The 25,296-nt window shown below is 34.7% G+C and overlaps 1 protein-coding gene across 1 annotated transcript in view; it reads right to left on the bottom strand.

The window, feature by feature from the left end:
• The window catches only part of CTNND2 (catenin delta 2), a 412,341-nt gene that overhangs the window by 169,012 nt on the left and 218,033 nt on the right, over positions 1-25,296 (bottom strand). Inside the window, exon 8 of the mRNA XM_070942595.1 lies at positions 24,518-24,770. Coding sequence (XP_070798696.1) covers positions 24,518-24,770 — 253 coding nt within the window. The remainder of the gene's footprint in view (positions 1-24,517; positions 24,771-25,296) is intronic.

Genomic DNA, 25,296 nt, shown 5'->3' with positions numbered 1-25,296 from the left:
GCTGCATTTCTTTAATTCTCCAGATATAGGCACATGTATGATGGAATGCTCTCCTTGAAGAGTTCTCTCATATCTGGGAGATGAAATGTAATTCTTCTCATTGACACTGAATTTTCTAGGTAAAAGGTTTGCTAATTAATTTATCTATGAGAAACAGCATAAAGTCTTAGTATATTTGAAATTACATGTCACTATCACCAACTCTTAATTAAATAGGATAGAGAGGGGAAAGTGCATGTAATTTTGCCACCACCGGGGAGGGATAATCCGAAGCTCCAGGACTGCATCTGAATCCCAAAATAATCTGACTAGATGCCTATCAAAGTTGTTACCCAACTGGAATGTTTTTAATGTGACAGAAAGGAAAAATATTAATGCATCTACTGCTTTTATTACTTGTCTCTCTGAAGTAGTGTATTTGTTTATTACTCTGACCTGACTAAGGAATCTTCAGATTTGTATTTTTAACATGAAAATACAGAACAAGCAAAAATTTCTCAATAATAACAATTCAGCATATCTTAATATACACTAAATGACAGATTAAAAGTATGGGATAATTTAGAATGGCAAAACACCACAGCTTTCCTTAAAACACAAAGAACATCATCTTAACTCAAAAATTAGTGTGAAAAGAAAATGTTTTAGTCTCTAAAAGGTATTAAGTATCTTAGCAAAATAGATCCAACTGGCCTTCAGACTTCTGCATCAAAATTGCAGCTAGTCCTCATTTAGTCATTGTTTCATACAATTGAGCATTTGCAGTCACAGTGATGAAAAATAACTTGTTGACTAATCCTCACATTTATGACCTTTATGATCTGTAAAGCAAAGGAAAGCTGAAGAAAGATCATAAGCATACTTGCAGTTTCATTTAGTGACTATTTTGATTAACGACTGAATTCCCAGTCCCAACTGTGATCACTAAACAAGGACTCTCTGGAGTAAAAGATTATTTCTCTCACTTCAAAATGATCCTGAACAAGGGGCCTAGCATTTTTGTTGCAAACCTGGTGTGTATGGAATACACCAATTCACCCATAAAATTTCTTATGAAGATATACTCAGTTTGTGGCTTATAAAAATGTTTATTATTGTATTTTGTGCTACCTCCCTATTTTCATGTGAACTGAACAACTGAGACCAATCACATTTACATTCAGGTTTGGCACTCATCTTCAGCATGATCACTTTTGGTGAAGTCAGTTATCAGTGTTGCCAAACCAGGAATTGTAAACACAACCTACTGAATATGTGTCTACATGGCATTCTATCTAAATATATCTTACCTCCTTGATTCTCTTAGCACTTACATAATAAAAAGCAGTGCTAGCATTTATAATATTGAACTTTGATTTGGTGGCCATCAAGAATTTGGCAGGTTGGTCTTCAATCAATCCTTTTACAAAATAGCTATTTTTTTTTTGTTGGCTAAAGTCCATAAATATATTGCTTTCTAAGTTTCTTGGTAGTATAAATTGAATGAAAAATTAAGATCACACTTTTTAAAACAACTGTAAATAAGAAGAAAGATGGTGAGAGGGAGGATTTTTGACCTTTTTTCTTGCAATTATTGAGGAAGAACTGCAGAGGAACATGTCTTGTAGAGCTATTTTCCCTGGAAAAAAACGGCCATTGACATCCACTACTCTACCCTGGGCAGTTTGTTAAAGTATGCATATCTATGTGATCCCATTTGGATAGAGGTTTTTATTTTTAGGAAATCATACAAAACTAATCACCAACTAAGTCTATGTCTAACTAAGTCTATCCTAACACTTTCACTTCAAAACAATTTCCCTTATTATTTTATGCTGAGATATTTGTTTTAGGTAATCTTAGGTTATTTGGACAACTCTATTCTTATGACTGGATTGATGTAGTGCTCCCTGGAGATTTCTGGAAGTTTCACTATTAGCACATCTGGATAATAACAGATTGGAGAAGATGGTCATAGGTTTCCTCTGCTTGAAAGTCTTCCACTGTAGTTGGAGTGGATTTAGAAATAAAAATAATCTAACACTGAAATCTAGAAAATGCATGCATTAAAGATATATACATTAACTTTATGTAGCTACATTTTTTTTCTTCAACTACATATCTCTGCTCTTATTCAACTTTATGCTAGATACTGAAATATAAGGTGACAAATGACTCTGATACCAGGCACACAACATACTTAGCTGATAAACAGAAATGTAATAATTAGCAAGCATACACAATTTTTTGTTTAAAAAAATCAGTGCTCCATATAGTGCCATATATGATTTTATACTCAGTTTTAAATATCTACGGCAGTATAATATTAAGGAGGCTGCTCTATGGTTTACAATGTACACCATATGTCTCATTAAAAATTTAGCAGTCCAACACAAAATAAAAAATCTGCTACTAATTAGCAGAAATATGAACCCAGTACTATTTAAATGAGTAGTTTGCAAAGCATAAGCAAACCTCACTGAGTTGGTATAGTAAATTTATTCATTTCCCCCCCTCTGGTTTCATAAATATAGAGAGAGATATTGGAGGATGGAGGGAGGGGCAGATAATGAAAATCCCGAAAAACTTTTCTTCAGGAGCAAATCAGGATTGTTGGGAAAAAGAAACAAGAACACAAGAGCTTTAACTAGAAATTTGAAAAGCCTCAATAGCATAATATGCATTCTATAACTATTTGGAAAATATTAGTGTAGGAATGGGATATGTGTTAAGAAAATATGATAACATGCACATATCAGCATTGATTCAATGCATTATATGGCTGGGATACTGTGGCAATCTGCCCGTTTAAAATTTGCTAGAAATGAATCAATCATTCAAGTACATACACATTTGAATGCGTATTTGAAATCTTATTGGAGGCAACCTTCATCCAGGAAAAAGTGTTCATGAAAGATCTGGAGAGGAACAGAATTGTGGAAGTTAGCAGAAAAAAGTAAATACACATGTTTCAATCAGTCAATAAGAAAGGTAAGGACATACAATTCAAGCATATGTGTTGCATTAAAATTACATGCAATGAGTAAAGATTATGACTAAACAAACAGTGTTGTTCAGCCTTGTTTGAAACATAATATGTTGTTGAACATTATATACACTACACTCTTAAAACCAGAAACAAGAAAGAAAGGGCTCCAGAAATTTTTCATTAGCAAGTACACTTTTTCCAAAATAAATATACTGGAATTTGTAGTTCCTTTAAGTTATCAGCACAGGTTTGCTTCATCTAATAATTACTAGAACAATTCCTTTTTCTCTCCAAGATGATACATTATCTTTAGAATTCTATGACAATGGAAAAGAAAGCTAGAAAAAAAATTCACAAACATATTTGCCTCTTTTCTCTTATAATAAAGATAAATTAAATACTTGTTTGCAAACTCACCATCAGGCACAAATCTATTAGATTTCTAACATTCACACCCAGATTCTAAGCAAAGCTAAAATTGGCTATTTGCTATTTTTCTGTGACTACCAGAACCATAGAAATAATGGGGCCAATCACTTTGCTAGCTGTTAGATTTTCTCAATCTGTACCTACCTAAGACTTGTAGAGGAGGTCAGGCCTAGGCTCTGACACAGAGAAAACAAATGAACAATATAAAGAAAAACGTATGTAGTGAAAAGGACAGCAGTAAAGAATATTGGGAAAAGCTCCAAATTATACTACCGGTACATCAATTTTTCTCAATCTCAGCAACATTAAGATGTGTGGATTTCAACTCTGGGAGTTGAAGTCTACCTACCTTAAAGTTGCTGAAAAAAATTGGGCTAAGTTATTGAATTTATCTTCTCATTAAAGAAAAATAGATAATTGCAATGTTTCAAATCCCATATTGATGATACTATTATATGAGTAGATCTTGACTTATGACTGTTTAACAGTTACAATGGCTTAAGAAAAAAAGGATTTATGATCTGTCCAACCCGCTAGTCACATGATCATTATTTGGGTATTTATGACCAGTTGCAGTATCCTGCAGTCTCATGATTTTCTGATTTGCGAGTTTCCCAACTGTTTCCCACAAAACTATCAATCTGGTGAGCTGGATTCACTAATGATCATGTGATTTGCTTAACAACTACATGATTCACTTAACAATTGTGGTGATTTGCTTTACAATCATGGTAAAAATGTGTCTCATCACACAATGACTCAACTTACAAATGCACTAAATAACTAGGGGAATTCTGGTCTCAATTGTCTTTGTAAGCTGAGGACTACCTGTAGTAGTTCTATACTGTAGTCAAACCCACATCTTTTGAGGAATTGTACAGACCATTAAGGAATCCCTAGCTACCATTTCAGTCTCAAAGCTGAGGAGAGAGACACATTTTGGGGGGAAATATATTCTCCAACTTTGAGGATAATCATAAGGATGATCCTCTGGCTATGAGGCACTGAATATGATTAGTCTGTTTCTGAAGCTCTCTACTTCATCTGCAAATCTAAGAATTTACCATCATGACATAATTAGAACACAAATACTTTTCTGATGGTAAATGCTTAGGGGAAGAGCTGTGGAAAAGTTGCAAATGGGGACCTCTGGGGGAAGGGAAATCCATTTTATTGTGAAACGTAGCCCAGTATCTTCTTAAGCAGTTGGCTGCTGCAGGTAATTTCATATTTTCAACCAAGAAAAAGCAGAGGTTTGTAATAAAAGAAAAAAAAATCAAGTTTTGATTACAATAGTAACAAAAAATATATATTTGTGAGATATTTTATATTGACCCAATCACTGAAAGATGGTGAAAGTGAAGTCTAACTAATATCATTTGTTCTGTAGTTTCTTTCAAAAATATTTCAAATATCTGGAATTTGTTTGTTTTAGAAGCAGCTTTCCCCAGCTTGGTGCCTCCTGCAAATTTTTTAACTGCAATCCAGCATCACCAACTAAAATCCACTTCAACTGGAGGGATCAATTTATTGTAGGTTATCTCACATTATGTCGATAACATAATCAACATTGCACTGACATTTAAGGGACACATATATTTGTTTCAATTAGGTAAGATATAAAGTCTATAATATGAATAGTGTCTCTGAGCTGAAGTGCGTACCTTCATTTCATGATAAAACTAGTATAACAGGGAAGACTTCTATTTTGAGACAATTCTCCAATCTAGCAACAATTTCTTTAATGTGAGATGAAAGCATTTTTTTCTTTTTATGACACTCTACTCCCTTTTTATCAGGATGGAGTTGGGGTGTTTGAAAGGAGCTGAACATTTACTGGCTGGATACCCTTCCTGATGTCTACGCGGAGTTCACAGCAGATATGTTCTCTTTGTGCCCTGATAGAGAAACATCTGTCACTGTCTGGGATTGAACTTTCAACCTCTCAATTGTGAGGCAAGTGTCTTCACCTTTAGGCTACCATGCCGCTCTAATGTGAGATGGCAGCAATAATACCTGTATATAAGGAAACTCATGTAGAGGCTGAGGTCCATCTATTTTCCTTGGATTCATATAATTAATGATGTCTAACCCTAAATTTGATACCTATAAGCTGTTGGGACTACATGTTTTCTCCTACAGTCCCCTTATTCTCTGTGTGAAAAAACTGAAAATACTCAGCTATTCTTGGCATTAACTAATTAGCCAATATATAAAACTATAAAAGTGGTAATTAAGAGTTAACTGACAAGGTTAGGAACCTAACCTTTCTATTTTAACTGATTCCCATAATTCTTTGATCTTGGGAGTTGTAATGCAGACTCAGAAATGACAAATACAATAGGCTAATTCTTTCTAAGCAGCATATCTGTTCAGGCAAATTCATGGAAAACTTAATTTCTCCCCAATGGAAAATACCTCCATATGAAAAGACTGCCTTAAGATGATAATATTCTTTTTCTGAAGGATCACCTCTCAGATATATTCCCACACATATACACCCCCCCTAAAAACAAACAGAAATAAGAACAGCGTTAATCCAATGCATTATTTTTACATTAAGAACCTTGTCAAACTGATCAAATTAGTCACTGTAAGCTTTATGTCTTAAGTAAACACCTCTCCATTAACTAACTGTTGCTATTTCATAGATATTGACATATATCAATCCAACCACACAGCCTGTAGTCCTAGGAGCAAAGTCGGTTCCCCCATTTTTTGTGTGGTTCCTAAAGACCCTTTAAGGATTACTGCCTGGTGGCTCAGCAGACTGATAGCATTGTGATTAACACCAGCTGTCTGCAATTACTGTAAGTTCGAATCTCACCAGGCTCAAGGTTGACTCAGCCTTCCATCCTTTCTAAGGTAGGTAAACTGAGGACCCAGTTTGTGGGGGCAATAAGCTGACTTTGTATAAATATACAAAAGTATGAAGGCTATTGCTTAACGCATTGTAAGCCGCCCTGAGTCTCTGGAGAAGGGCGGCATATAAATCAAAATTTAAAAAAAAATTATAAAATTTAATGTGAGAGAAAACTGATGAAACATGTAAGGAGTTTACCTTAATTTAGTTTACCTTAATTTACAGTAGATGTAATTAAATTGAGCATACATTAAATTGAGCATACATTACATTTCATTTTTGTCCTCAACTTTCTTACTTTTTTGAGTATGGTTTATGGCAGAGCTTTGGAAGTTAAAAATGTAACTGTAGGCCAAAAAGGCTGCACCTTTCCATTATACTTAGTCGATTGGAAAGGAGCCAAACTATAACACCATTTTTTTAAAAAAGAAATTGAACAGCTACAAATAGTAGTTGCAGCCAATTAACGGAAAATGAGACATTTTAGCAAAATAGAAAACAAAATATCTATCAATTAAGATTCAAACATTCTTTCATTGTAATGTTATTACACAAATATTGTTGTCAACATTTAGCATTAAGTTATTTGCCGTTTTGGAACTACTCAAGTTATTCACAGAAGAATTAACTACAAGGGTTAATAAGTACATCGATGTTCAAACATTTAAAACTAATACTCAGCAAAAGAAAGTATGCCACTTGCCTCTTTGGTTATTAGCCAGGCTTTTTGACAAGCAACAATAAATATTAACAGATCTTTTTAAAAAAGAAAATGAATAGTAACATAAAACTACATAGTTACTTATACATAAATTATTACTGTAGTAATAATACTGTAGTTTCTAAATAGTTAAGCAGAGCCAAATCACAATCCTTAATCCATTGTGATCTAGAAAATATTGCTTTTACAAGGAGTAGATGTTAACAGTTCAATTTTCTTCCTCTCAATAGTTTAGTTAGTTAGTGCTTCTCCTCCATATCAGAGGGCTAAATCATAGCATATATGGTAGGTTCCAATCTGAATAACCTTATTTTCCTCTATTTGAAATATGAATTTTGGCTGAATTTTAGTACTCTGGTTAGATATCTTTGCTTTATTCTACCTACTAAATATATGGGAAATAATATTAAACGTATTCAATTAATATTAAAACATATTTCATTTTTGAGTTGCTTTCCCCACTTCATTCTCCTTGGGCACTTATGCAGCTGCCATTCACAGAGCAGCTTTAAACACCAACACCATCCTGCTACAAAGACTTTTTTTTTTAAAAAAAATTTTTTTAAAAGAAAGAGTATTCTAAAGCTTTATGTAAGAAAGCATTAGAATGCTTTTTTTAAAAAAAATAAAGTACATAAACAGTTGTAAATTTAGTTTCTGTGCTTGCATGTACAATTAAATCTTTCTATTCCAAAATGAAAGATAAAGGCTTGCAATTTCCTTTTTAATATAGTTGGTGGAGGGAAATATTGCATTATGTTTTATTTATCAAAGGAACATTATATTGGTTATGGTCCTACTAATAAAGCTCTACAGCTGTTACATGGATTTTTTCACAGGATTACTAAAGAAAATTTCATTACTGTATCCAAATAAATTGGAGTAGGGGTCTCTAATCAACTCTTAATATAAATCTAGGAGCCTGATAGCAAACCAGCTGCTAAAAGATACTATTTGAAATAATGTTAATAGTTGCAAATTCTTGGTATGACTAAATGATAAGAGAGATGGTACCCATGTTGCTATTATCTTAAATGGGTTGCTCAAGGTCTTGATGTGCTTCTGCTTGGTCAAATTTCAAATGTAAACTGTTGCCTGGGAATTCATGAAGAAGAAGAAAGGACTCTGGTCAAACTCCAGTTGTAATGTCTGGATTTTATTTAAAACTTGGACCATTGTAGGCCTCTCATCACTATTTCACACATATCTCTTTTTCTCAATTGCCGGCTTTGGACTGCAAGCTCCTTGGGGCAGAAATTTTCCTTTTTGTTTACAGTACAAAATAAATTTCATATTATCAATTCAACTTATGGTACTGATGGCACTGGTGCTTATGGCATTGTTCTCAACTTAGAGGCAAGGACAAAGAAGCCAAATATATAACAGTTACTGTTATACTTCAAGAGGTAGCAGGTGTAAAAGTAAAGGAAAAAAACACGAATGGAGTCAAAACAAAGTATTTTACCTCAAAGGTGCCTTTTCAAAAGGCAACGGGACTGTTTTTTTCTTGAGAAAGAAGAAGAAAAGTCTAACTTCTCATCCAAGAAGTGCCATTGGTTATGATGGCAGGCAATGGAAGGATAGGTACTGACAATTGACACTGGATGGGGTGGGGGAGGGGGAATGGAATCCAGTCTCAACTGCAGCATCCAATATCCAGTCTCAACTGTCATTACCTACCTTTCCATTGCCTGCCATCACAATCAATGAAGCTTCTTGGATGAGAAATGAAATGTTTTCTTCTTCTTCCTTAAGGAAAAAACAGTCTTTGGAAAAAGCACCTTTGAGACAACTATGACCTGAATGACTGATAATCTCCACAGACGAATATATTTTGCCATAAAAAGACTAGGAGTAGGGGTCAGAATTAAACTGAACAGATTATGTCAGAGCTGGACAACATATGCATAAATCAAAAGGTATATATTGAAGAACCAAGAAAGGTTAAATTCTTTTAGGCAAAAAAGCATATTAGAAGCCCAGCCCCATAGAAAAAATGGTCATCTAAGATAAATAATAAATAAATTGAGTTAAGGATTTCATTTGTGTATGTTGAAGGCTATTTTCATCAGGAGTTGCATTATCCAATAGGTCAGTTGGGAATCAAAGATGAATCACTAAATATTTTTTTGCTTCTCTCTTTTATTTCATTCATTGGCCTACTTCACAAGGCTCTTGAGTAATAGCAGGCCTATGAAAAACATGTACTGTATGTAAACAGATTTTTTTTCCAAACACTAATTGTTACAAGTATGAAGAGAAGCAAGTTTCATCATAATTTTCATTATATTTCTCTTTAAATTGTGAGTATGGAAGGTTGTAGATACAAACAGATGAATACATATTCGCAATGAATAAAAACCATTCTATGCTTGACATATTTAGCACAGAAACCTAAGACATGGATATGGAAAAATACTAGTCTGAAGCCATGCATAGGTATGATTTTATCAAATATTTACGTTTTATGGGGTACATATTTAATCAAATCATCTGTGCTGGAGCTATAGTAATAAATACATTTTTAAATAAGCAGTACTATCTTGCTCAGAAAGTTGCATAATATTTTGTATAGCATGCCACCAAGAAAAACTTTTAAGAAACAATTTTTATCTTTAATATCACCTATAGTCTTCTCAGTTTTTTCAATGCAAAAAGAGAGAGCATCCATTAATGCTCTATGTCAATGTTTTTCAAAGCTTGTAAACTTTAAATTGTATGCACTTCAACTTCCAGATTTCCTCAGCCAGCATGCTGATGAGATTGGGGGAAAAAGTTCAGACATCTTTGGGTTGTCAAGGTTGAGACACACTGCTCTAGGCTATCAGAACATTTCAGAAGCATGTTTGTGCTCTTTTTGTTCTATGACATCCAGAGAGAGAAAATGAGTGAACCAAAAGGATGTGCTTTTATAATTTGAATTATTTCTGCTAACAGTTGCAGTAATATATTTGGAAGGACATTTTGTTAAGGTGGCAGGGTTTTATGCTAATATTTCACTTTTGTCATATTTCCAGGGGAGATTCACATGTATAATTTAAGGGACAGCAGCATGGGCTTACTTTCTCCTTCCAAGAGAATATTCATAAAGTAAATCTCACAAAGCAAGAGAGTGAGGGGTTCAATGGCAAAATGAGCTAAGAGTAAGTTTCTATTACAGGTAGTCCTTGACTTACAACAGTTTGCTTAGTGATTGTTCGAAGTTACAACGGAACTGAAAAAAAGTGACTTATGATCATTTTTCACACTTATGACCCTTGCAGTATCCCCATGGTCATGTGATTTACATTCGGATGCTTGATAACTGGCTCACATTTATGACGGTTGCCGTGTCCCAGAGTCATGTGATCACCTTTTGCATCCTTCTGACAAGCAAAGACAATGGGGAAACCAGTTTCATTTAACAACTGTGTTACTAATTTAATAACTGCAATGATTCACTTAACAAATGTGGCTAGAAAAGTCATAAAATGAGGCAAAACTCACCTAACAAATTTCCCACTTAGCAACATAAATTTTGGACACAATTATGGCTGAAAGATAAGGATTACCTATACTTAAAAGTGGAACATTTATGATCCACAGTGGCACAGTGGTTAGAATGCAGTATTTCCAGCTAACTCTGCCAACTGCCAGGAGTTTGATCCTGACAGGCTCAAGATTGACTCAGCCTTCCATCCTTCCGAGGTTGGTAAAATGAGGGCCCAGATTGTTGAGGTAGTATGCTGACTCTATAAACCGCTTGAGAGGGCTGTAAAGCACTATGAAGTGGTATATAAGTCTAAGTGCTATTGCTATTTATGCTAAGCCATAACAAACGAATGAGGAATCCTTGTTGCTCTCCGAGCTTGGTGGTTTTCTTGCAGACATTTCATTACTCAAACTAGGTAACATCAGCACCAAGATGGTAACATCTGAAGGAAACCATCAAGCTCAGAGAGCAACAAGGACCCCTCATTTCAACTCTGAGCTACAAAAATTCTTTATTTTTGTATTTAAGATTTGCAACAAGTCTTAAATTTATGATGAAAAAGATCTATATCTATGGTATAATCTTATGACTTCAGAAATTCTATACCCCAAAATGGAGAAAATGATCTAAAACATTTTTATGCAGCAACTAAAAAACAGTAAACAGAAAGTTCACAATAAACCTAGGCTTGAGAAATATTACTTTCCAAAATAGTAAAGCTTGATATGTTACTGTTCTCTATGTCCAGATTTGCTTGCTTCTCATCCAGAACTCCATTGTCCTGCACAGGAAAGGGTTTTTTTTTTTTTTTTTTTTTGCACCATGCATGTACAGACACACACACACAAAAACATATTTTTAAACTCTTTCACATGGGAACACAGACACTCATTCTGATGCACTGAGGTGAATGTAGCTCACCAGCATTGCATGAAGATTTGTCCTTTTTGTTGGGGTGGCCATTTTCAAATAATGTGTATGAATATATGAAGCACTGAATGAATCAGAATAACTTGCTGGTCAGCTACTTATAGCTAATTAGGTCATAGATTATGAGAAATGTCTTTCTAAGCAAGCCCATGTCTTACATCAGGGGTGTCAAACTCGTGGCCCGTGGCCCACGTGCTGGCCTTGCTCCCGCCTGGTTTAGCAAAGGGGAAAAAAGTCCCAATACGTCATGTGATGCCGCCATGACGTCACGAGTTTGACACCCCTGTCTTACATTATGCTTATTCTAATAATGTGTGAGAGAGAAAAGGATCACTTGCTTGCTGACTGAAGTATAGAATGGAAACTGCATGCATCCTTCTCACTGATGAGTTCTGGTAAGGCATGGATCAGAGGTGTCAAACTCACACTATCACAGCAGCGTCATGTGATATATTGGGACTTTTCCCCCCTTCACTAAACTGGGCGGGAGCAAGGCCAGCACGTGACGCATCTGGCCCGTGGGCCACAAATTTGACACCCTTGGAATGGATGGTGGTAGCATCCCGCAGCAGCATTTGGTACCACTGACTACAGAATTGTTCTGGGCCATCTACAAGAACTGTTCAGTGGGTAGAAACTGTTTTGCTGAGTGGCCAAATCCAGTCAGTGAGAGTGCAAGGAAGAGATTGAATCTGCGGCCATTCTAATATGGGATGCCCCAGGACTTGATGGTTTCCTGTAATTTGTTTAATATCAATATGAAGTTGCTGGCAGAGATATTAAAGTGTTGATGATATATCTCTGACCCAGGCTGCATGAGAGAAGGTATTTATTTATTAAGCTTATTTGCTGCCTATCTTGCCATGGGGCTATGAGGAGACTCAAAACCAAATCATGTACTAACTGAATGCATTATAAATGAATATAAGGACATGTCTTTTCACTGCAGTTATCCATAAAAATAGGAAGACCTGGAAGTCAATTGTATGGGGAAAAATGGAGCAATTAAAAAATGCTCCCAAAATGTAATTTGCTCCATGAATATTAAAACTTAGATTGGGATATACAAAGTAGGTAGTATACCAAGGTAGAATTAAAGTGCCAAACAGTAACAAATTGTGCTGTTATGCTTCAGGCATTTTATACATATGATTCCTCAGTTATGGTTTTTGTAAAAATCTAGTTAAGACAACCATCTATTCCCTATCTGCAACCAATCACACAAGTTGAGGTTCTTAAGGTTAAAAACCAACTTCCAACAAGCTTTCACTCACAGTCTTTTAACCTTTACAATTTCCTTTCGCTACCTAATAACAACATAAACCTAGTGCCATATAAGAAGTAATTAAGCTCTGACATGTATCATATCATATGCATTTTATATTATATAATAAGAAATAAGTAAAAATAGATAAATACTTATAAGAGGTAGTTAAACTTGACATGATGTATCAAATCTTATGGATAAGGGTTTTACACATACACAAACATAAGACAAATATAAATTTTTCAATATGAAAGTAATCCAAATTTATTTGTCAGTCTTGCTTCAAACTTAAGCATGGTTTTTAAAATGTTGTAGTAATGAAGATGTCAGAGCATCTACACATAAGGACACCAAGTAAAATCTACGGAATGCATTTATCAAAAAAAAAATTTTTTTGTTTAAAGAAATCTCTAGAGTGGAAAGCAAGTAGACTAATGAAGATGCAGATGTCAAACTGGTGGAAAGAAAATAATTCTGTTTAGGAAAATTCTAACAGTCTCAGTTCCAGAGATCTTTAATCAAAATACATCTTCATTGTTATAATAAAAAGTGACAATCAGAAGTACCAGTAACTTACACAAAACTGCTTTTCACAATTCTTCAAATGAATGGAAAACTACAGCTTTTGCCCAGAGGAAACTGCATGAATTTCGAATGATGATGTAAGGTTAAACATAGGTATGCTGGAGGAAGCAAATGAAAGTCTCTGTTCACACATAAATCTATAACCACAAGTAGTTCTATGAATGATTTGCATGCCTGCTGTTCAGGCTCCCTGTGAGCACTGCTAAAAATGAAAAAGAATACAATATTTTCTGCCTGCCAAATCTTGTCAAGGGATTGTCCTACATGGGAAGCGAATAACCTGGACTACATGGAGGCTTCAATCCATATTGATAATAATTTCATCTGAAAATTGCAAAAGTGAATATTCAAGACATGATCAGGATTCCTTTTTTGTAAGGAGTACTAATCCCAATCCCATGCGGAGAAGTTTGACATGCTTTAGAGCTCTGTTCCTATTGCTCAGTAAAAGCATATCACCATTTTTCATAGTTAATTTTGTTTTCCTTTACTTTGGAATTTTATAGACCACTTATGAGTTTTATTATAAAATCCATTTACATAAAAAAATATGGGAAGCACTGTCACCACAAATATATGAATGTAAATTCACTTAATGAACTGAACAGGGCTTTGGTAATTCTCATTGGATTTAGGAGCATTTATTCTAAACAAATGCTTAATGCAAAACTTCTATAATTTTACAGAATTCAGTGCTTTAATCTGAATATGTTCACCTCTTTGTATGTCACATTAAGAAATCTATAGATTCTGTTGCTTAAATACTTGAACTTCTGAAATATTTGCTGAAATGTAAGCATTAAGATTTTTTTCCTCCAGCTTTCAAACATAACAATTCATAAACCAATTTTAGCTGAGTTTTAAGTCACTTTCTAGGTTGTCATTGAAAGATAACAAACAAACAAACAAACAAACAAACAAACAAAGGGTATCTTGGCTATCTTTCATACTCTTAATGCAGCGGTGAAATCTGGCTGGTTCTATCTGGCTCGCGCAAACCGTTAGCGCCGGGGGCAGGAGGCGCCGCCCACCCACTGGAACGTCATTACATCCTGTTTTTTACCCTCTGCGTATGTGAAGAAGGCTCTGTGCATGTGTAGAAGAGGCATGCGCAAGTGTAGCGAGTGCACACACACTCACATTCCCAAACTGGTAGCAAAGGTAAGTGCATTTCACAGCTGTCTTAATGGTGAGAATTCTTGCTTTGCTTCATAAAACCTATAGTGCAATATAAGAATCATATTTTCCAAGCTATTCAATTTTAACTGTTCTGTGATATTTCATATGAAATTTCAAGTTTCAAGGCCTTTCACCATCTCATTCATCTATTCATCTTGTAACAAGTCAATTGTTGAATCTTCTTTTCTGGCCACCTCTACAGAGAATCACTTCCTTTTTTAACTATATTTTATCACCAATACTAATTCCTTCTTGCCTCCCCTGTCCCCATCTTCTTCAACTGCTAAGAACTGTCAAAGATTTTATACTTAGGTTCAACTTAAGGAATTACACATGTGAAGTGGGGAAGAGGTGAGAATAGTTTTTGAGAACAATATAGCAGTGAAAACATGAATGCACTAACATTTTGATCTTAGTTTAAAACATGTCTGCAGAGGGTTCGCTACTAGTGCCACTATAATACTAACGTACTACTGAGTTGGGTTCATGATATGTAATGCTGTGACAATAAATATAAATTCAATTTAATTTATGCATGCTGTCAGATTGAGTTTAATCCATTTTATATGGTATATTAGCATACCGTCAGAAAAAAAAAGTTGCTTTGTTTCACTTGGCAACACCAGAAGAGGGATTTGTAATGGTATATTGTATTTCATTACTCAGACACCTCTGGTTGAGTGTAGGTATGTGCATCTATTTATGTACACAAAGGGACTTTCTCCTCCCCTGCAGCTAATGATATTCAAGCCCATCCTATCTACTTTACATCATAGAGAATAGATTCTTTTCACTTTTATACAAGGCTTTTAAGATGAAATAGAGAGCAATAGGAGGAAATCCCCACTGTGTGAACAGATATCCATTTATAGATCTAACCCCCATATTATTTTTCTGAATATTTCCTGAACATCAATTGTTTTTAAATTCATGTAAACAGTGAGGCACAAGGATGACCGTTAATCTATTATCTAAAGTCAGTCAGTGAGCCTGTCTATTTGTCTGTCTGTCTGTCTGTCTGTCTGTCTATCTAATCTCCAAAACATCGTGATGTGGATGATAATGTACTCCAAGAATATGATCTGACAAAATATAGAGGAGGCCATTTATGCTACAGTCGTGCTAGGTAATGATGAGTAAGACTTCTCTGAACTGTAATGTAACATAGCACAAAAACACATTTTACATGCCCATGAATAATTTTGGTAGAACAACAACAAAAAGGCTTCAAAGAATAGCATAAACTCATGGATGAGGTACAGAACCTTTAGCACATGAAAAAGTTCCAGCATGCATCAATCTATATTGACAGTAAATTCACATTCTTCAACGGTTCTCAGTAAACCTTCATCTTTGTTAGCAGCACATCTCTGCCATAAATTATAATATATTGAAGTTCTTTCTTGCAAAACACTTCAGTCTGTTGGCAATCAGATCCAAGTAGTGGTAAAGTTCTTCCTTATTGTGAATTCCAATGATTCTAGAGATGTGACTGCTTAGAACAGAGCAAATACAATTGCCAATATTGAACTTCACGTAACATACCTAATATTTGTTTTTCCACATGTCAATCAAATCATGAGGTATTCATAAAGAAATTATACTTTGATTTCAATAGTAAATACTGGAGTTCTAGAAAATTAAACTGGAGAAGTCTAACCCTATAATAGAGAGCACAAATTTGTTTCTTGTTTACTTTTATAGATAGTAACTTGCTATTACAATTGCAAGGTTACACATATTTTGACAAAAGATTTTTAATCAGTAATTTTTGATCAATTCAATATATTTTGAAGACATGACTTTCCTAGGTGTTTTATCATATCATGTGATAAATAGAACAAATACATTTGTTCTTATGATTGAGATTTAGAAAAAGCAAACACAATTTTTATGAGAAGTTCTGTTGAAATATTTGTGATTCAACATTATGTATTATTTTTGTTTTGTTCACCAAGCCTCGGCTTGTCTGATGAGACGAGAAGAAAAGCAAAGTTAAAGCAGGTTAGGTTTGGTGTAGGTTGGCTTGCTTGGTCAGATGTGGGTTAACTGTAGAAGAAACGTGAGATGCGGGGTGGGGCCAAGGGATAGAGTCACAGGTGGAGTGCGGGAGCCTTTAAAAATGTTTTTTTTGGGTTCTGCCAGATTTTTTCCTTATCTTCAGCAAAATATCTTTTATTCTGTAATTCTTCCCTTCTCAACACAACTTTCTTAATTAACAATTAATGAACAAAATATTGTTATAATTATTTCCATATTTTTTTGTAAGCAGCTAGTAAAGCAAGCATTTAATGAAATTAGGTTTATAGATGTATTTTGGGAACTTTATATCAGGTTCAAAGCTGAGAATATATATCTGTAATGGTGAACCTATGGCATGTGTGCTGGAAGGGGCACGCAGAGCCATCTCTCTGGCATGCGAGCCGTTGCCTGTTGCTCCTCCAGGCTCCAGCCAGCTGTCTTCACGCATGCGAGAGTGCCGGAAACTGGAAGAGCAGCTGCCCGGTGTGCATGCACGTGCCGGGAAGATGATCTTCCAGTTTCTGGTGTGTGCATGCACACCAGCCAGCTGGTCTTCGTGCACGCATGCGCGCCAGAAACCAGAAGACCAGGGGGAGCCCACTGACTATGTTGGTGAAAAGGTTAGCCAACACTGGTATATATTATTGCCTGATTAGTACACATTTGTTGAATAAAGAGCATTATAAAGTCATTTGTTGAGTTGCTATTTAAGAGTCCCAGGAAAGTAGTTGTAAGGAGGAATAATTCAGGGAGCCCTATGCTACAAGCCAGCAGCAAAACATTTGGACTAATTTAGTATAAAGTTGATTTTTAATCCAGATTTGTCAATCTACAACATAAAACCATTACAAGTTACTTTTCTTTAATGCAAATTTTTAGAATCTGTATTGGAATAAATGGTATTTTAAAAACTGTAATGAGTGAGAAACAATATGGGAATAGATATGAGATGTATATTACCTAAGGGTAATTTGGGCAAAGGGTAAGGGTAATTTGAGCAAAGTCAAGCACTTAAAAAAAACCAAAATGGTGTATGACGCAAATATAATACACGAACCTTAATAGGACAGTTTTGTGCATTAAACAAAGTTTTCTATGCTTATTTATGCAGATCTTCTCTTTAACCTTTTAAAATAAAAAGATGCAGGGCAAATGAAGGGCCAAAGTTTTATGGCTGTTAAGTGCTGGAAGATTTTGGTCCACCATTCCTTCTCAGCAAAAAACAGTAACAAACTCTGCAACAATCTGGCTGAAAAACAAAATCCCTTGTCGCATAATGCATTGATAAATTTAATTTTAAGAACTATGTGAGAAAGAACAAAAGGACTCTCCTATTAAGTGAGACAAATGTAAAGAAGAAGGAGAAAATAAAAGCTGTCTTTACATTTTATACCTTCTTCTATTTAAGGCTGACTGTTAACCTCTATCCTTTTTTAATCCTGGTGATATTCAACTATTTGTTAAATTACTTTCAGAAAAGAAGCATAAATGGGGATTCATTATTTTCAAATAATGGATCTACAAATAGGATTATTATGAAGATAAAATCTCTAGTGAACTTTTAGTTTTTTTTTTATAAAATAAAATAAAAATGCAAAAAACCAATGAGTAATAAAGCTAGTCCTCGATTTACATCAATTCATTTAGTGACTGTTCAAAGTTACAACAGCACTGAAAAAAAGTGACTGATGATCATTCTTCACACTTAAAACCATTGCAGCATCCCCATGGCCATGTGATTAAAATTCAGATGCTTGGCAACTGGTTCAAATTTATGATCATTGCTGTGTCCCAAGGTCATGGGATCCACTTTTTGTGAACTTCTGACAAGCAAAGTCAACGGGGAAGCCAGATTCACTTAACAACTGTGCTACTAATTTAACAACTACAATGATTTACTTAACAGCTGTGTCAAGAAAGGTCACAAAATGGGACAAAATTCTCTTAATAAATGTTTCACTTAACAACATAAATTTTGGGCTCAGATGTAGTGGTAAGTTGAGGACTACCTGTATTCATACAGAAGATCCCCCTATTTTACATATGCTGCCTCAAATGAATATTACTAGTTTAACAAATAAGGGAACAAATAATCAGGAAATGATTCTTGAATCATCATTTTATTTTCTTGACATTTTAGCTTGTAAACAACTTTGAATACAATCCTGAATCAGTGATTAAAATTATGATAGTATAATAACATCAAATTCATTCATCATATACAACAAGCCCACTTTCCCCCCAGCTTTTAAAATTAGAGAAATCATTGTTAAATTCCTAACGATTTACTGTCTTTTGTCTTTCTTGCCCAAAATACTTAGTGGGCTTCCCTGGTTGAGGATGGACTAACCAGTCCAGTCCATCACCTTAATTGCTACATCACACTGGCTTTTTCAGTTGACAAGGTGTTTAGGTGTTTCCTAGTGATGGCTCATATGTGGCTTCCTTTCAAGCAGGCGAGGAGGGAGGGAAAGCACACTGAATATAATCTCAATATAATTCCTGTCTGGACTAGATTCAGGGTGTCAAGAGGGATTCAGTTAAATATATTAAAAATAAGACCACACAGATTAGATTCACTCATTATCTTAAGAAATCATTTGTGTAAATGTGGTTTTCTGAATATGCCACAATTGTCTGTGTATCTACTACACAGAAAAACAAAACTTAAATATCAGGCTAAACACAGTAGTGCTTAGCACTACAAAATTCCAGAGTCTCTTTTGCCATGAAAATGGAAAGCTAATACGAAAATATTGTGGAAAAAATAATTTGGCTACAGTAACGACAGCCAAGTACATAATAACAGTATGAGTCCAATACAGTTAACATTTGCATGCTGTCAACTTTCAGCTTGAAGGTCTTGTTCAAATCTCAAAGACTTGTATTGTTTTCCCTTCCAGCTTCTTTCATGGTGATAAATTTGCTGTGCTACCTACTCAGTGCCTTTGGTTAGCATAAACAACTTCCTATGCCAGCAGAATATTGTATATTTATAGAGGTGGCTACAAATAGTAGGATCATGATATATTTTTTTAAACAATTAAATTGATGAATAAGTATTATATATGTGGAAACACTGTAAAATTTATATAATGAAGAACATAAGATGTATCTGGTATAAGAAAGAGGTGGCAAACAGCTGTTAATTGAAGACTTCTCTCCACTTGTGTTATTTTGCCTCATTCTGTCAGATCTGTCAGTCCTTGAAGAATGTGTTTGTGTGCGTGTATGTGTGTAATCAACATCAATCAATTAACTGAAAGCCCCTTTATTAATGATTAAGGACTGTAATCCACCATACTGTCCCTGTACAATTTGATATAGAAAAGTATTTTTAACTTCCCAGTCTAGAGCTGAGAGTGAGTGATTGGCCCAATTCAATTAGCTGGAATTCATGCCAGACCAGAACCTGAATCTCCCCACCTCTATTCCAGCACCTTATCCATCACAGCACATGTGTGCACATACACACCTATCTATCTGCATGTATATGGCACAAAGACACAAAGGTGAACAAGGTAACAGAATCTTTCAGTGAATTTTGGCTTGGCTTTATGTGAATCTGTACTACTTGAATGCAGACAAAAGATATGCTTGTAAAGTTGCAGAATACTGGAATTTATACTGTGGTTGATCTTTTATTCTATGCTGCATGAAAACAAATCCTAACAAATAAGTCAGATTTACTATAAGAACTCTCCCAGGGGGAAAAAAATCAATTTATCTTAAATCTGTACTCCATATTTTACTCTCACAATATTTTCATAATAAGATTTGTAAGAAGATTCTAATTACTACTTTTTATTGGTTTTCCAATAAACTGAATGAATAAACTGCTTTTGAAAAGAACATAGTGTTCTTCCTAGACAGTGAGGCAAATATGAATGCCAATGGTCCACAAAGAATATGGGATATTAAGCTCTGTTCCCCTTGAAAAGAGAACAAAGCAAGGGATACAAGAAGGCCTATTGATATAAAGTCTTTGAAGACACTAAACCAGTAACTTTCCTTCTCTGCATGATAGGAAATTAAACTCAGCAGAGGGAATGAAATGGAACTTTCAAAGCAAGAGCCAGAGGAGGAAAGCCTCTGAATATTAACAGGAATATTCCCATTAGTCAGAAACAAGGCCTGTGGTGCATTTCCATAACAACTATAATATAAAACTCTATATAGGAAATACCCAAAACTACAGCAGAGTTTACTGCCATATAATAGTTGAATATCATATATATATATATATATATATATATATATATATATATATATATATATATATATATATATATATGTTTTTTTCTTCTAGCCAGGTTTTCCCTACGTAGCCAAGGTTTTTTTTGTAGCTCCAGCTCAGTAGAATCTCATCTACTCGGTTCTGGGCTTTTTTCTTTTCTAACACCTAGCAAGCTCTCACTGCTAGGTGGGAGACCTAAATAGATCCATTTCTAGCTCGTTAGCTGTCATCAGTAGGCCACACCCATATCCTCCCTGTAAAGGCACAGTATCAATTTTCTTACTTCTTCGTAGGGTTTATGTGTGTTTTTTTCTTCTAGCCAGGTTTTCCCTACGTAGCCAAGGTTTTTTTGTAGCTCCAGCTCAGTAGAATCTCATCTACTCGGTTCTGGGCTTTTTTCTTTTCTAACACCTAGCAAGCTCTCACTGCTAGGTGGGAGACCTAAATAGATCCATTTCTAGCTCGTTAGCTGTCATCAGTAGGCCACACCCATATCCTCCCTGTAAAGGCACAGTATCAATTTTCTTATATATGTATATACATATGTATATATATGTATATATGTATATATATATGTATATATATAAATTTAATTTAATTTTTCACTGTCTAGCATTCCTGTAAAGTGAAGCAATTATAATAAACTGATGTCAAGTTGGAGCCCATTGACTATGTTGTGTTATTAAGCATCAATATAGTACAGCTAGTATATCTGCAAAATCACTATGTCTGCATATGTTTGAAAGATGGACACAAAGAATGCAGTAAACTGTGACTCCTTTTTGCCTTTAATTGCTATTCAAATATTTGCAGTCCAAATATTGGTAGTCCTTTTATTATATCATCCAAACACAGTCCATAGCTTCAAGTGGGCATACTGTATCTGAGCTGAAAAATCCATTAAATATAAGTAACTGGTTGTTAACTAGTTGTTTTAAGATAACATAATTAACTACAGATCAGCATGTTGTGCAAATCCAGAATGATGATCAAGGCCAACATATTGGAACTGCAAAAATCTGGAACATTGCTATATGGTGGTAAAGAGATACAAAACATGGTAATTCTCTCCTGCCATCTAGTGGTTGTCTTCATTTTGGCAATCCTGATAGCTGCAATAAGCAAAACAGAGTAGGGTGGTTTTGCCATAATCCCCTTCTCAATAAAGTGAGTCTTTCAAACACAAACTCTACAAGTTATATTTTTGGTAAATTCCTAAACTGTATATGTTTATGTGACAAGCTTATGCAGTGTTTCAATTCTGATCCAGAAAGGCACCTAAACATAGGTCCTTCTTGTACTTCTTAAAGCAACCATGCCTGCTTTTGGGATTAAATGCAATCCTGGGGAAAGACATAGCTATTTTAAAGGTTTGTAGACAAGTGCTACACTTCTGCTCCCATGTGCTCTGAATCATCTTTTTGTAATCAAAGCTAAATTACTGCCCAACTCTAATACATGTACACATATTCCAAATATTCCACATATTCCATGGCTTTAAGCATTTGAAGCACATGCTTAAATAATTTGCAAGAACTAGAAAGTCTAACTTGTACTTTAATAGGAAACTGTCAGTGTAGTGATAGGCATTATAAGTCACTGGTGCAGAAAAGGAATTCCGTGGTTAGTGGTTTCATTAAAAAATAATATAAAGTTGCACACTATAACTTATCTACAGCTGAGTTTCCCTTCCTAATTTTTCAACTTTTTCTAACAAAGATTCCTAAGAACTTATTAAAATTCCCATTGCAATGCAGATACATAGCAGGTTGAGAAATCATTATTGCAAAAGAATTAGAAAACAAAACCATACAGACCCCTCATGCGTAATTTCGGAAATAACTGGGAAATATGAGAAAGAAAAAAAGTGGCTAATAATTGAGCAATTATAGAAACACAAACTTTTAAACATAGTTAACGGTTTTCCAGAGCAGTGCATTTTTCAGAACTGTTTTAACATTTACTCTGTAGTTCTTGTTCTGAATGCTGCTTAAGTGGCAGCCATTCAGAACAGTTTAGGCCAGAGTCAGAATACACATCCTGAGGTAAACATATTTTTTTATCACATACTCAGAAAGTCACATACTTCCTCCCACTGGAGAGAAAAAGAAACCAAAATGACACTGGGGTAAAAGTATGATTTAAATTTATTTTCCACTGCCTTTGATTAAAACTTTTATCCCCCACCCCCAAAAGCTAGAATCTTCAAGTAAATGAAGCAGAGGGACCTTTGCTTTAAAAACTGCTATAGGTAATGTGTCTAGCCAGGAACTGCATTGGGCTTATATTTTTTGTGCTGTGCTAGGTCAAGTTTGATCGCCTAATGCGGTTATTTCTCAATATAAGCTAGTGAAGTGTGCCTAATTTCAGTCTGTATTCATACCAGTCAGAGCAGGAAGAAATTATTTAGATTTTTTAAAATCTGAAATCATTTGATTCCTACTTCAATCTTTTTATGATTGGTAGAAAACCAGCATTGTTTTATGGTCTTTGTTTTCTTTTAATCTGGTGGCAGACAACCATAAAGCCACTACTGCAAAGCAGGAGGCAGTTCTGATGTGAAAATCCCTAGAATTTCTGCAAGACATTCCATCCTAGTAGCCCTAGCTATCTGCTACATTTGTGCACATGGATTGCCCTTTGATCCAAATTTGAAATTATAATGCAACAAGGGACCATCCAGCAAATGATGCTATCAGGCATTCTGTAATTCTAAAAAAAAGCTTCCACATAGAAACATGCTAAAAAGTGATATGTTAAGTAAGCCGTGACAGCCATATATTTTTTAGAAGAAACATTTAAAATCTAACCACATTTGTGACACAATGTCTTCTAAATTTTATGACATAGATGTTTTAGAACAAAAATGTCCTAGCAAAGAGGACATGTAAAGCTTTTATTATATAGACTGAGCAACTTTCAAATACTGTCCCCCCTCTAACCACATGTGTAAAAACAAACAAGAGTTCTTTATTATACATAGTTTTTAAATATTTTTAATCTTTTGTTAAAAAATTAAGGTATTCTACTTATCTGAGCAAATGTTTCTACACGTTTTATAGGTGTTATCTTTTTAATACTTACATAATAATTGGCTAAAATATTTTTATTGTTAGGAAAAGTGAAATAGAAGGCAGTTAAAGAAAATATAACAGAAGCAAGGACCCCCCCCCCCCCAAGAATTCATCAAGTATAATTTTTAAAAACAGGCAAAAGCCTAACAGGTTTAAAACTCCTAGGCTAACATTGATATCTGGATACACTTTGCATTTTTGTCTATCCTGCTTAAATGCCATAAAGGTAACAGTACTTGACAATGGAAGTCTTGTAAAAATTAGTTGCATATTTTAATTAAGTTTGTTTGTTTAGTAGCTCCTGCTTGATTCCAACCTTTTATATTTAAATCAAAATTCATATGAAAATACCCTTAGAAACATTTAATACCAGCTTTCTATCTTAGGAAATTGAGTGGCATTTTAAAAATACTTAACCAAAAGTAACCTTTACTATCAGGAAAGTAATTAAAAACACTAATATATATATCAATTACATGCAAGTCATTTGTAAAGGAAGTTCCATGGAAAACAGAACAGAAGGACACTATGTGTGCCATTTTTTTAATTCTGTTGTTAAAAATGCAAATAGATTAAAATGTTAATAAATGTTCATTTTTTGTAACAGTATTCCTGGCAAATTGGTTTGGCTTATGAAATAGAACTTCATTAAAAAAATATGGAACTGGATTATTTGTTTATGCAATAATCTACAACCTTGACACCCATGCTTGCAGCTGGACGTCTCTTTATGAATTAATAATAGAAAAAAAAAATAAAGTTTTACCCACCTGGGATCTTTCTGAATGCTATCAATAGAAGGTGACCTAGCCAAGGTTCCCTCAGGTGGGATGGCTGGTCCAGATTTGCTGTATGGTGATTCAACAGAAGGACAATACTGCAGCTGTCGGTAGGGATCTGCATAATTGGAGGCAGGGCCGGCAGCATAGCTGGCCCTCTGGAAGGTCGCTGATGCATTCTGTGTGGCGAGTTGACTGCCTGTGCGCTGTAAGGGTACGGAGTCGACACCAGGGGAAGATGGGGCTACGACAGGAAAGTAGGGACAAAGTAAAAAATTGAGGACCTGTTCACAGAAATGGTTAACCAGGTCTAGGCAGAGGAAAAAAAATACACACATATAAACAGGGGTTTGAAAAAGATGAGAAAAAAAGAACATTACAATCCCTGGAAACATAATGAGATATAAGTCATTTCCATATGAAAAAACACTAGCCACCAATAAGCATAAAAATGAGAACTCAACACTGATATTGAACTTCCCTTTGTATTCAATTTTGAATTTAAAACAACAACATTAAAGAATGTTGCCTATTAAATGTGGGCCTGCTATAGAGATGCTACAAAATAAACGATTAATATCCAATCATCTCTAGTCTGCATAATAATATTATTACCCAAGAGTAATAATGACAGTGGATATGAATTTCATTTGTAAACTTCAATAAAAAAATCCTGCATGAAGAAGAAACGAAGTATGATCCATTTTGGATATTAACAGCATCAATGTAAGTAATTTTAAAAGTTATTCAAATAATGCCTGTTTGTTTTT

Source organism: Pituophis catenifer, unplaced genomic scaffold, assembly GCF_029215685.1.
Source record: "Pituophis catenifer annectens isolate HBS135680 unplaced genomic scaffold, rPitCat1.0.hap2 SCAF_3, whole genome shotgun sequence".
Lineage (NCBI taxonomy): Eukaryota > Metazoa > Chordata > Lepidosauria > Squamata > Colubridae > Pituophis > Pituophis catenifer.
Note: the sequence above shows the minus strand (reverse complement) of the source record. Positions and strands in the feature narration are given on the sequence as shown.